This window comes from Haliotis rubra, unplaced genomic scaffold (assembly GCF_003918875.1).
Source record: "Haliotis rubra isolate DU_JTF1 unplaced genomic scaffold, ASM391887v1 Scf484, whole genome shotgun sequence".
NCBI classification, from domain to species: Eukaryota; Metazoa; Mollusca; class Gastropoda; order Lepetellida; family Haliotidae; genus Haliotis; species Haliotis rubra.
In genome coordinates, this window is record NW_025767173.1 from 478,292 (window position 1) to 492,579 (window position 14,288).

Sequence of the window (14,288 nt, forward strand, 5' to 3'; positions counted from 1 at the left end):
TCAAATTGGCAGGGATGCCTATTTACCTAAGTGTAGTTCCCCTTTAATTTCCTAGAACTGTCATTAACTACTACTAAACTTGTGGCATAATAATGTTGTGATGCATTATTTTAATTATATCACTATGGAGTAGCTGCTACTACTTATGCATTTATTTGAAGTAATGATTTGGTTTGCAGGGGCATTTACTGTTATTTTCATGCTTGTTGTGTTGAGAAATTCAGAAAGTTCTGTGTTGTAAAATATACATGTCAAAATATTGAAGGCCTACTGTTAATTGTTAAGTTAAGACATGTTTTGGTCTGTAAAACTTTTAAACCAAAACTGTTTTGATAAACCATTACAAATTATTTTACAAAATTATGAATTTATGTGAATATTGTTATCATAGGCAAAGAATAAATACAAAGATATATGATGGATATGTTATTTATTTTTTTAACACTACAAGAACACTGCAAAAACACTTCAGCTTTTTCATTATTTCTAGAACATCTAAATTCATAATCAATATCAAGTAAGGCAAAAATGGATTTTACTGAACGCCTGCCGTTTTGGTAAGTCATGTATAAAAGCTCCTTCCTTATGCATAGCTCTTATATGTATAAGTATATCTGTATGACAGACTATAATCCAGTATAATTCACTTGTTCTTCTGGTCAGAGCATGTTTATACTTACAGGCCATCATCACCCCATTGAAATAAATACTATGGCATTAACCATCAGTAACTGTCACTACACATGGCTGTGTAAGCCAACAATAAATATGTCCTGAAATATGGCCATTGCTGATGCAGTATGAAGCACTCATCATATTCACTTATGGGTTTGGCATCATTCAGCTTCACATTGGAAGAAACATCAGTTTATGTAAACCTCTTCTGATTTCTTTGTATACCATTGGTTTTGAATGTTTCTTCAGGGGATACATTACCTGTGGAGGTATGTAACTCATGTCAATTTTCTGTGGTGAGTTGAAACTTCTTGATCTTCCCCATTTTGTCTACCACAAACATGGCATCCCTGTATCGACAGACACAGACTGGGAACAGTATGCGATGTTCTCCTGTGAGGACAGTCATGTTATCTCCTCCTTCCCTGACCCACACAATGTTGCTTCCTTCTGTGTCAACTATATACACCTTGCCATCATCACGGCTACATGTTATCCACTGTAGTGATGTCTCAAGCTCTATATCCTCTCTCTTACAAACGAACCCCTCTTTTGTTATAGACAGGACCTGCCCTTTTTTTTCAGCAACCAAATAATATCCCCTTGGTGACGTGGTGATGCATGTTGGAGATTTGAAAAGGTTTTCTTTCATGACCTTGGAAATGGTTTTCAGGATGGTTCCCTTCAGGTTCATGATGTGTAAGGCCGGGGGGTGCTCGTCTCGAGCACAAGCTATAACTGTGTCCGGATCCACGGTGGCAACACTGAACAATTTCTTTCCCACTTTAATCTTCTCCAAAGTCTTAAGATCAGGTCTAACCCTAACTGTGAGGATAGACTTTTCATCTGGACAAGTAACAAAGATCCTTTCATTTATAAGTTCTGTGAGTCCCCATGGCTGACCAGACAGCTTTAAGCGGCTATGACAAGGTCCACCTACGTCAGTGTAGAAGGATTTGACACATCTGTTGTTCCCATCCGCCACAACAATAGTTTCCACACTGCAGGATGTCATTACAAGAATGCTCTTTATCCAAGGATCATCGTCATCTCCCAACTTACAATCAGTGACTCCCACATTGGAACGGGAGAACTCTTCCATCTCATCCTCTTCATCAGACCCGGAGTCTTCCAGATCATCCATATTTACCTTTATGGTCTCCATCCCAGGATCATCAGAATCAGAGGGGGCGAATCCCAGGTCTTCTGTTTCCTTGAAGTCTAATGTTGCCCTTGCAGATGCCAGTGAATCTCTGTAACCACTGTTGATAAATGACTCAACCTTTGAGGACAGCTTGATTGTGGCTACTACTTTCTTGCCATCCTCTTCATTCGAATCGTCAGATGAGCTGTGATCACTCCTTTCCTCAGCACTGAGTACTCGATACAAAGAGTCAAATTTCTCAAACACTTCATCAACAACAGCATCAGTATCTGCTGTCAACTGCTTCTCCTTGTTCCTGATGTCCTCCTCGCCTCTCTTACAAATGACATCAATTTTGGAGCTGATTTCTTCTTTCACTCTTTGGGACATCTTCTTTCTTCGACTTGATGATGAATTTGTTTCCAGGCTGATGTTAAAATTGTAACATTCATACTTGATAGGAGGGATACTGGCTATTCTTTTCACATAATGTTCTCTGCATGTAGGGATCATTTTGTGGACACGAAGGCAGGGCTGGCAGAATGTGAGCTGACATGTGGAACACTGAACCACTGCTTGGATGTGTCGGTCATCATCTCTGCAAATGTCACAATCTGGAAACAGAGTATGATCAGATAGGTAATAATAACAGGCGTGGAATATATTACACACACATCAGACATGATACAACTAGCATCAAACATGGAGTAATGTTAGCAGGGGAGAAACACACCTCAGATGTGGAATACTATGCATCAGACATGTAATAACGTCTGACGTGGAATACTATGGATCAGATATGGAATAACGACTGACTTGAAATAGCATGCATCAGACATGTAATAACATCTGACGTGGAATACTATGGATCAGATATGGAATAACGACTGACTTGAAATAGCATGCGTCAGACATGTAATAACATCTGACATGGAATACTATGGATCAGATATGGAATAACGACTGACTTGAAATAGCATGCATCAGATATGGAGTAACGTCTGACATGGAATACTATGGATCAGATATGGAATAACGACTGACTTGAAATAGCATGCATCAGACATGTAATAACATCTGACGTGGAATACTATGGATCAGATATGGAATAACGACTGACTTGAAATAGCATGCATCAGATATGGAGAAACGTCTGACGTGGAATAGCATGCATCAGATATGGAATAACGACTGACTTGAAATAGCATGCATCAGACATGTAATAACATCTGACGTGGAATACTATGGATCAGATATGGAATAACGACTGACTTGAAATAGCATGCATCAGATATGGAGTAACGTCTGACGTGGAATACTATGGATCAGATATGGAATAACAACTGACTTGAAATAGCATGCATCAGACATGTAATAACATCTGACGTGGAATACTATGGATCAGATATGGAATAACGACTGACTTGAAATAGCATGCATCAGACATGTAATAACATCTGACGTGGAATACTATGGATCAGATATGGAATAACGACTGACTTGAAATAGCATGCATCAGATATGGAGTAACGTCTGACATGGAATACTATGGATCAGATATGGAATAACGACTGACTTGAAATAGCATGCATCAGACATGTAATAACATCTGACGTGGAATACTATGGATCAGATATGGAATAACGACTGACTTGAAATAGCATGCATCAGATATGGAGTAACGTCTGACGTGGAATACTATGGATCAGATATGGAATAACGACGGACTTGAAATAGCATGCATCAGACATGTAATAACATCTGACGTGGAATACTATGGATCAGATATGGAATAACGACTGACTTGAAATAGCATGCATCAGATATGGAGTAACGTCTGACGTGGAATACTATGGATCAGATATGGAATAACGACTGACTTGAAATAGCATGCATCAGATATTGAGTAACGTCTTACGTGGAATACTATGGATCAGATATGGAATAACGACTGACTTGAAATAGCATGCATCAGACATGTAATAACATCTGACGTGGAATACTATGGATCAGATATGGAATAACGACTGACTTGAAATAGCATGCATCAGACATGTAATAACATCTGACGTGGAATACTATGGATCAGATATGGAATAACGACTGACTTGAAATAGCATGCATCAGATATGGAGTAACGTCTGACGTGGAATACTATGGATCAGATATGGAATAACGACTGACTTGAAATAGCATGCATCAGATATGGAGTAACGTCTGACATGGAATACTATGGATCAGATATGGAATAACGACTGACTTGAAATAGCATGCATCAGATATGGAGTAATGTCTGACGTGGAATACTATGGATCAGATATGGAATAACGACTGACTTGAAATAGCATGCATCAGATATGGAGTAACGTCTGACGTGGAATACTATGGATCAGATATGGAATAACAACTGACTTGAAATAGCATGCATCAGACATGTAATAACATCTGACGTGGAATACTATGGATCAGATATGGAATAACGACTGACTTGAAATAGCATGCATCTGACATGTAATAACATCTGACGTGGAATACTATGGATCAGATATGGAATAACGACTGACTTGAAATAGCATGCATCAGACATGTAATAACATCTGACGTGGAATACTATGGATCAGATATGGAATAACGACTGACTTGAAATAGCATGCATCAGATATGGAGTAACGTCTGACGTGGAATACTATGGATCAGATATGGAATAACGACTGACTTGAAATAGCATGCATCAGACATGTAATAACATCTGACGTGGAATACTATGGATCAGATATGGAATAACGACTGACTTGAAATAGCATGCATCAGACATGTAATAACATCTGACGTGGAATACTATGGATCAGATATGGAATAACGACTGACTTGAAATAGCATGCATCAGATATGGAGTAACGTCTGACATGGAATACTATGGATCAGATATGGAATAACGACTGACTTGAAATAGCATGCATCAGATATGGAGTAACGTCTGACGTGGAATACTATGGATCAGATATGGAAAAACGATTGACTTGAAATAGCATGCATCAGATATGGAGTAACGTCTGACGTGGAATACTATGGATCAGATATGGAATAACGACTGACTTGAAATAGCATGCATCAGATATGGAGTAATGTCTGACGTGGAATACTATGGATCAGATATGGAATAACGACTGACTTGAAATAGCATGCATCAGATATGGAGTAACGTCTGACGTGGAATACTATGGATCAGATATGGAATAACGACTGACTTGAAATAGCATGCATCAGATATGGAGTAACGTCTGACGTGGAATACTATGGATCAGATATGGAATAACGACTGACATGAAATAGCTAGCATCAGATATGGAGTAACGTCTGACGTGGAATAGCATGCATCAGATATGGAATAACGACTGACTTGAAATAGCATGCATCAGATATGGAGTAACGTCTGACGTGGAATACTATGGATCAGATATGGAATAACGTCTGACGTGGAATAGCATGCATCAGATATTGAGTAACGTCTGACATGGAATAGCTAGTATCAGATATGGAGTAACGTCTGACATGGAATAGCTAGCATCAGATATGGAGTGACAACCTCCCCTCCCCCTCCCCAACCCTACTTCCTCCTGCTGGTGGTCCCGAATCTCTTCTTCCTGAATCTCGCAGGATTCCAGGTTAGAATAAGTCCTTAGCAACTTGTGCCGGTCTAAAGAGGTGACTAAACAGTTCAGGAGGTAGTGACTTAGGTGATGATGTGTCTTAACAGCCCAGTACATGAATCATTGTTCATAATATCAATCACTGGATGGCTGGATCAGATTCAAATTTTCCAGGACAACATCATATGGCTGGAATATATTGCTGAGGGCAACGTTAACGGCAAACAAACAAACTTCACAATCTAACCTGCCCCTTCCCCTCTGACCTCTCATCCCCACACCCACCTTCTTTCCCTACAACTACCACGTTAAAATATGGTACTTGTAGGTCCCTGCCTGGCGCTCGGCATTAATGGGTACATCAAGGACTGGTCGGCTTGGAGTCAGTATAATGTGTCTGAGTGGGGTATTCATGCTTCACTGCAGCATGGTATCACAGTGGGCTAGCACTATAAAACCAGCTTCAGTCTGGGCTAGTACAAGCAGCCGCACATACACATACACGTGTCGTCATATGAGCGAAATATTCTCAAGCACGACATTAAACCCAATTCCACCACCACCACCACCACCCTACAACTAGTACCTCACCTTTGTCGGAAGGCCTGTGTAGGCCCTCCTCAATGGTGTTCCTGATGATAAAGTTGGTCCGGAGCTGGGAGACCCACTGACTCACTGGTCTAGAGGGGTCAGGGACCTGTGTCTCTTCTCGGCAGGTGGGACATTTGATGCCGGACACATGAGTTTCGTTACTTGCTGATTTGTTAAGACACTTCTGGAGACATGATGCACAGAAGTTATGGAGGCACTGAAGAGTTTTAGGGTCTGTCAGAACCTCGGTGCAGATAGAGCAGCTTAGGTTTTCCTCAATAGCAGCTTCAGCTCCCTCCATCCTGCATAAAATAAACAAAGACTATCTTTTCGTGACATCACTACACTATCTTAGATGTAATAAACAATGTTTGTGATATCACTACTCCCTCTATCCTACATGTAATAAACAATGTTTGTGATATCACCACTCCCGCTATCCTACATGCCATGCTTGTGATATCACTACTTCCTCTATCCAACATGCAATGTTATTTGTGATATCTTTATTCTCTCCATCCTAACGTAATAACGAATATCATGTGCAACATTACTACTTCCTCCATCTGAATGTAATAAACCAAGAATATTTGTATTATTACCACTCTCTCCATTATACTAGTAACAGAGAATGAAACATGAGACAATTTATCCCCCCATCCAGCATGTCATTAGCAAAACATTTTTGTGATGCTATAACTACTCTGTCAGTCGAGCATGTCATTAAACAGAATATAATGTGCAGCAGTATCATAACTATCCCCTCTGATACCTGCATTCAATACACACAGAATACCATACGTGTGAAGGTGTCACTATATTCCTTCTATGCATAGCTAGTTTTACAGCAAGTAGTACGCCGTGTATTTCCAAGAATCCAACTTTCGGTTTTAGCAAAGGGAGGTAATATCATAAATGTGCAATAATTGATACTTCAAGCAATTTCTTTAAAATAACATATATACACCTCATACACCTTTTTCCCTCATAGAGATAGAAGCAAGTTACATGTCGTAATTCTAAACGAAACTGTTGATAACGAATATACGTAAAGGGTGAGTGTCCTCCATATATGGGTGTAATACACAGACTGTAGAATGGCATGATTACACATGTTGGTACGTCCTGTACTAGCCTTCCTTCTAATGTTAGGCGGTTGTCGCCTTGCATAGCGCCACTACTAATACAATGTCAGACAGTTCGGTTCCGTTTCATATGCCACTGATAAAGGCTCATTTGTATTAATTTCTTTCAACTAAAATCAGCCCTTGATAAAATATTTGTTTAAAAAAACAAACAAATTCTACTCCGAAAAAAATGCAGGAAACAACCTTATTATTACAGTGACAAAAACATTTACCTGGTTCACGGCTCTCTCTGCATGTTCTCAACTCGGTATAATGACATATAGCCCGGCTGTACCAACCCACCACGCAGTGTCACGGTGACATTAACCTTTCACATCTACGTGTGTACTAGCCGGTGACAACTTGTTCTCGTTTAAAACAGCCAGACATCTGTTGGGTGTAATCGCCAGTGTCACTTATGCGATGTAGCTATAAGATGTTCGACCTGAATATTTAGAAAAAATGAATTTGTAATTCATATTCATATTTTTATTTGATAAACTGAATTGTTTGATCGGCATTCTAGAAGTTGGTGATTCAACAAAGGAAACATACAACTTTGTGGATGACAACTTCTGGTTTATTTGCGTTGAGCGACGTTTCGATGTAGATTCTTACATCGTTATCAAGCTAAAAGTGAGTACAACCAAATGGTGAGGAGCATATATACATGGTAGGTTGTGACAAGCAGCAGATTAACATTATCAACAGCATGTAATAGAAATAACAAGTAGTACATAATTGGAAGAGGCCAGTAGGGAACTAAAAACAACAAATAGCACTAGTGATGAAGTTAATAAACTGAAGACTGAAAAACGTGAGGTAATGGTATAAGAAACGCTGCCTTGAACCGTACACAGTCAATTACAGCTGATTACATACAATATTATAATACCACAAAATATGTATATATTAATCGTGACCAGGAAGCCTACTTTCTAAAACTATGGTCCAGCCTACACGTGCTATTAGAACCGTTGAATAGGTAAATTATCTCGATGTATATGTAACAATGTTGACACTGTATAATTATACTAAAGTATTATTGATTATTTATTGAGACCCTACATGTTTGCATTGAACTAATACTTTACATAATATACGTCAACTTGTATGTATACCTGAATAAAAAGCGAAATAAAAATATTAAAAAATTAATGCCGAGCACCAGGCAGGGACCAACAAGTACCATATTTTCACGTCTTTTGGTATGACGCGGTTGGGGATCGAACCCGCGACTTTCCGCTCTCCGGGCGTTTACTTGTAAACAAACCACTCCTCCAAATTTTACAGCTAGTTGAAACCGTACAATAAACAGTTAGCATTAATTAACGTTTTTCCGGTTTGATACACACATACGAATAGAGATGTATGAATGCTCTCACAGAGTCTGGTAGATCATCATCCTCTAGTTGTCAACCAATGATGTTGAGCAAGGTACTTGTAAATACATATTACTCAAATTGCAGTAACACCTGACTGGCCAACGCATTCGCACGAAAACAAATTTGCATGTGAACAATACAAAATCATGTCACTAAAACCACAATTAATACAACAGACTGTTCAAGCTGTTGTTTGAAACAATCCTCTATGTCACGTAAAATACATCATCTGTGTCAGGTAAAATGCATAATGATTAATGTGCATCAGGCAATAGTTAAATGCGAGCGGCCTCATCATTTAAGTTCGTATAGAGTACTGCATATATTTTGACGATTCTGAAAAGCAACTCATTAACATGGAGTTAATTTTAGTGTCATGTAAAATTTATGCTGATTGAGGTTTTCTGGTGAAGAAAATTTGCTGCATAGACCTTGTCACGGCTTGCATTATTATCATATATTTGATGTTTCACATCATAAAGCTATTCGAACCATTTGCTTTATGTACATACCTCCACTTTTATTGTTCGTAATATCTGGGGGCGGTGGGGTAGTCTAGTGGTTAAAGCGTTGGCTCGTCACGCCGAATACCCGGGTTCGAATCCCCACATGGGTACAATGAGTGAAGCCCATTTCTGGTGTCCCCCGCCGTGATATTGCTGGAATATTGCTAAAAGCGGCGTAAAACCAAACTCAGTCAGTCAGTCGTAATATCTGACTACCTTATAAGTTATATCTGCGGTTGACTGAACTTGTACATATTTTAATGGCGCATAAATGTATGTGAATTTTAAAAAAATAAAAAAATAGCACTAGTGATGAAGCCAATAAACTGAAGACTGAAAAACGTGAGGTAATGGTATAAGAAACGCTGCCTTGAACCGCATACAGTCAATTACAGCTGATATGGTAGACCGAAACAATACTTGTCAGTGGGGATGAAACCACAAACGCGGCTATAGCATGTCTTACCTTAAGCGTCCTCGTACTTTAACTATAATAGTTCAGGGCGAAAGTGTGTTTTATTACACTATACATGGTGGTAGAGCGAACTGTATTTCTTCAACACAATCTGATCTGGGATTCGAACCCAGTACCTGGGGGACGCAACTGAGCATCCGTACCTCCTCTGACAACTATTAATGACAAAATTAATGGCATACATTAATGATATGTACCCCTATCCTCTTTCACACATGCTTGCTTATCGACCCGTGAAGGTCCGGGTTAGAATTGATCTTCAGTAACCCATGCTTGTCGTAAGAGGCGACTAACGGGATCGGGTGGTCAGGCTCGCCGACTTGGTTGACACATGCCATCGGTTCCCAATTGCACAGATCGATGCTCATGCTGTTGATTACTGAATTGTTTGGTCCAGACTCGATTATTTACAGACCGCCGCCATATAGCTGGAATATTGCTGAGTGCGGCGTAAAACTAAACTCACTCACCCACTTGCTTGTCAAATCTATAGCAATCCACGTTATCGCTACTCTGGTCCGTAGATCATTGTTCCCGAGGACCCCTGAGTATAGCGTATAGTATTTTACTTCAACTGATTCAAGATGACCTGAGTGATGATTCTGACACATACACATATATGTACTTACACACACACATGCATCCATCCATCCATCCATCCATCCATCCGGGCCGGTGGGGTAGCCTAGTGCTTAAAGCGTTCGCTCGTCACGCCGAAGACCCAGGTTCGATTCCCCACATAATATAATAATAAATGCATATTTATAATGCGCCCCTTCCACACCCTAAGGCAGGCTCAAAGCGCTACAGAATATTTACACTGGAGTATTTACAGATGAAGTTATACATAATATACTGAGAAAAAGTGGGTTTTAAGTCTGGACTTAAAACTTTCAATTGTGTGAGAGCTTTTAAGGGCACATGGGAGAGAGTTCCAAAGTACAGGTGCAGAGTAAGAGAATGATCGGTGTCCGAAGGATTTCAGTTTGTAGGATGGGATGACCAGTCGATTTTGTGTGTTTGAGCGCAAGTTGCGTGCAGGGACATACGGTGAAGGGCGCAAACTGTGTTAGCGGATCGCCTGTGAAGAGAGGTTCACTGAAACACATATCAACTTCCTCGGCTGAAAGTCCTTGTCGAATGGTATCAACCTTTGAAATGAAAAATGAGTAAATGGGTACAATGTGTGAAGTCCATTTCTGGTGTTCCCCCGCCGTGATATTGCTGGAATATTGCTGAAATAAAAGTGGCGTAAACTCACACTCATTCCCATCCAGACAGACAGACAAATATCACACATACCCACATGTATACGTACGCACATACATGCATACACACACACATACATGCACGCGCACACACACACAGGCACACACACACACATTCATTCATACTTACGTTGAAGGTGGCGCAAGTAGCGTCTCATACATATGCTAGAAACACGTGACTTATATTTCGAAAATTGGTTTAAACAAATTATCTCTCTAGCTTTGTCAACACCGTCAATGGTCGTGGGTTTCGTCAAAGACCAAAACGCCCCTTACTAATCTGTCATACATTCCCGGAGCTATAATATTTTCCGTTCCGCCCATACCTGCATCTCCGATCTCACACTGCCTCCTTTTCAATTCAGAGTTATTTGTTTCTATGTACATGTGTTTGTCTAGTCTGAGACCAGCATCCCACAAAAAGCTGCGGAAGACTGTAGGAGACGGCGCGAACATCACTCACTCACTCATTCACTCACTCACTCACTCACTCACTCACTCACTCACTCACTCACTCACTCACTCACTCACTCACTCACCTCACTCTCACTCTCACTCTCACTCTCACTCACTCACTCACTCCTCACTCACTCACTCACTCACTCACTCCTCTCACTCACTCACTCACTCCTCCTCTCACTCACTCTCACTCACTCACTCACTCACCTCACTCACTCACTCTCACTCTCACTCTCACTCTCTCTCTCACTCACTCACTCACTCACTCACTCACTCACTCACTCACTCACTCACTCACTCACTCACTCACTCACTCAAACAATCACTCACTCAAACAATCACTCAAACAATCACTACATTGAGGAGATCCCCGTCGCCAAATAATGATATCTGTAAAAATTGTTGACAAACAAGGAACGGAGTAGGGGGTAACTGCAGCTAAGACACGGGGAATCCTTTTAGTTTTTCTTACAAGAACTGTTGAGCTTTAATGCAGCATTCCATGTCGGTTACTTATCCAAAGAACGCCTAATATCAAACGCACTAGCGTCTGGTAGATGCCATCTTGTGTGCATTACAGAGAGTAGATGCTATCTTGTGGTAGCCTTGTGGTCAAAGTACCCATCTGACACACCGAAGCCCCAGGTTCGAATCTCCACATGGGTAAAATGTGAGGTTCTAATGTCCATGGTGTGTTTTTGCTGGAATATTCCTAAAAGGGCTAAAGGGCTCGTATCGCGTATGGACCAAGCATTATCGTTAATTGTTAATGACGATACCTATGGACTTATTGAATAACGCAGAGATTAAGGGAGAGTGTCTATGGCTGTCGACGTTTTTATTATAAGGAAGAAAGTGTATGCTCACTCTCATCAGGTTAATGGATGTCAGGATGCATAGAGATCGAATATGTTCATGGAAACAAGAGAAATAAGTTGACAAAGATGGAAACTTTACAAGGGAAGCGAGCACTTAATTAATACTGATTGGATGGAAACTTCACAAGGGAATCGGGCACTGAATTAGTACTTATTGGATGGAAATTGAACAAAGGAAACATCGTACAACATGCTGGTTAATTTAGATACTCTTGGTTATGTAACATGGGCATCAAATATAAGATATCTGTTATTTTCGTATGGATTTGGATATGTGTGGCTTTTACAGGGTGTTGGTAGCGAGTGGTTGTTTATGAACGAATTTCGTCAAAGAGCCGTTGATATGTTTCGTCAGAATCAGATGAATACCTTTAGTTTTAGTTCTAGATTTGATGTATATAGATCCTTTAAAACAATGATCGAACCTGAGAGATATCCATCAAACACTACACGCAAGAAACTTAGAAATACAGTTATTACATTTAGACTTGGTTTGACAGATATAATGATCAATACTGGCCGTAAACATCCAAGATTTTGCCTGTTTTTATGGTGGATATCGAAGACGAATATCATCTGTTATTTATATGTGATGCTTATGCCGATTTTTAAAAGAAAGGTGTTTGTTCCACAGAAATATTTGGGTCACCCTACAAGGGAAACACTTATAAGAATGCTATCATCAGAAGACGAACCTGTTCATGTAAAATTAGCCCTGTTTTTAACACATTCACTGTCATATTTCTCCTGTCAACTAATTTCACAATGTTATAATGCTTTACACTATTTGCACTGTCCATATTTTTCCTGTCATTATAGCATTATGTACAATAAACTGTCTTGATCTTGAATTAGTACTGATTGGATGGAAGCTTTACAAGGGAAGCCAGCACTTAATTAGCACTTATTGGATGGAAACTGAACAAGGGAAGCCAGCACCTAATTAGTACTGATTGCATGGAAACTTTACAAGGGAAGCCAGCACTTAATTAGCACTTATTGGATGGAAACTGAACAAGGGAAGCCAGCACTTAATTAGTACTGATTGCATGGAAACTTTAAAGGGAAGCCAGCACTTAATTAGTACTGATTGGATGAAATCTGAACAAGTGAAGGCAGCACTCAATTAGTACTTATTGGATGGAAACGTATGGACAGATTATTTGATAGGGATGCCGCCATTGAAAGCTTTCGTATATATATTAACGACTAAGAACAAATCCCACATATTAAACCTTTCACTATATATTAAACATGCAGTAGTTAAATGAAATGAACAGCTTAAAGAACGTGGTACTTCCCGTGTGTAATAGTATGATATGTACACACTCTCTTGTATATGGGCCGGAGGCCTTTTGTACAATAAACCTTTTGACTTGACTTGACTTGACTTGACTTGACTTGACTTGACTTGACTTGACTTGACTTGACTTGATTAGCAATGTTGTTATTAGTGATGTTACTATCAGCAACCAGCGTCATTAACTGTTAATCGTTTAATGGGTTCTATTGGCCACTTGGGTACAATATGTGAAGCCCATTTCTGATGTCCCCCGCCGTGATATTGCTTGAATATTGCTAAAAGCGGCGTAAAACCATATCCACTCACTCACTAAATGACATTCTGAGAAATAACGCAGACATTGTCGTCCTAAGACTAATCAAAAGTATGACAATTATCTATATAATCAACATTCCAAGAATATGGAACAATATCGGTACCAATGATGACGTGGCGACTTAGTTTAATAATGCATTATCCCACACCAAAAATGTTTTTTCGCTTAAAATGCCTAAACGTTAATGAGCGAATAAACCGTAGAATCCGCCATCTCCAACATGAACACTTTACCTAGCAGTGGAACAGCAGGGTAGTGGCATAATTGTCTATGCAGCTTTGTGGCACTGTCACGCACGAGGCTTGGGGATTTAGGAGGAGTGCAATTAACGAGGAACAACGCTGATTTCCCTCCCACCCCCTCCGATTCCAGTCATTTTTACATCGTACACGAATCGTTTATATTTCAATCTTTTCACGGGTCAGGGAACAATTTCTACACCCGTTTTGTACTCACCTCATCCCCATTAGCAAATCTCGTGGACGAACAATTCCACGCAGACCGTAACTGT

The 14,288-nt window shown here is 39.9% G+C and overlaps 1 protein-coding gene across 1 annotated transcript; it reads right to left on the bottom strand.

Moving 5' to 3' along the window:
* Nucleotides 1–413: 413 nt before the first annotated feature.
* On the bottom strand, nucleotides 414–7,528 carry LOC124291181 (E3 ubiquitin/ISG15 ligase TRIM25-like). The gene is made up of 3 exons (XM_046728114.1): nucleotides 7,421–7,528; nucleotides 6,061–6,362; nucleotides 414–2,433 (listed from the first exon to the last, which is right to left on the bottom strand). The coding sequence occupies exons 2-3, from the start codon at nucleotides 6,359–6,361 to the stop codon at nucleotides 959–961; spliced, it is 1,776 nt and encodes a 591-aa protein (XP_046584070.1). The 5' UTR covers nucleotide 6,362; nucleotides 7,421–7,528; the 3' UTR covers nucleotides 414–958.
* Nucleotides 7,529–14,288: the final 6,760 nt, after the last annotated feature.

What these genes read in the sequence shown, in the direction of transcription:
- LOC124291181 (XM_046728114.1), bottom strand. Translation starts at nt 6,361, where the DNA reads ATGGAGGGAGCTGAAGCTGCTATTGAGGAAAACCTAAGCTGCTCTATC. An exon ending in ACACAGGCCTTCCGACAAAG is followed by an intron (nt 2,434 to 6,060) that starts GTGAGGTACTAG and finishes CTCTGTTTCCAG; the next exon opens with ATTGTGACATTTGCAGAGAT.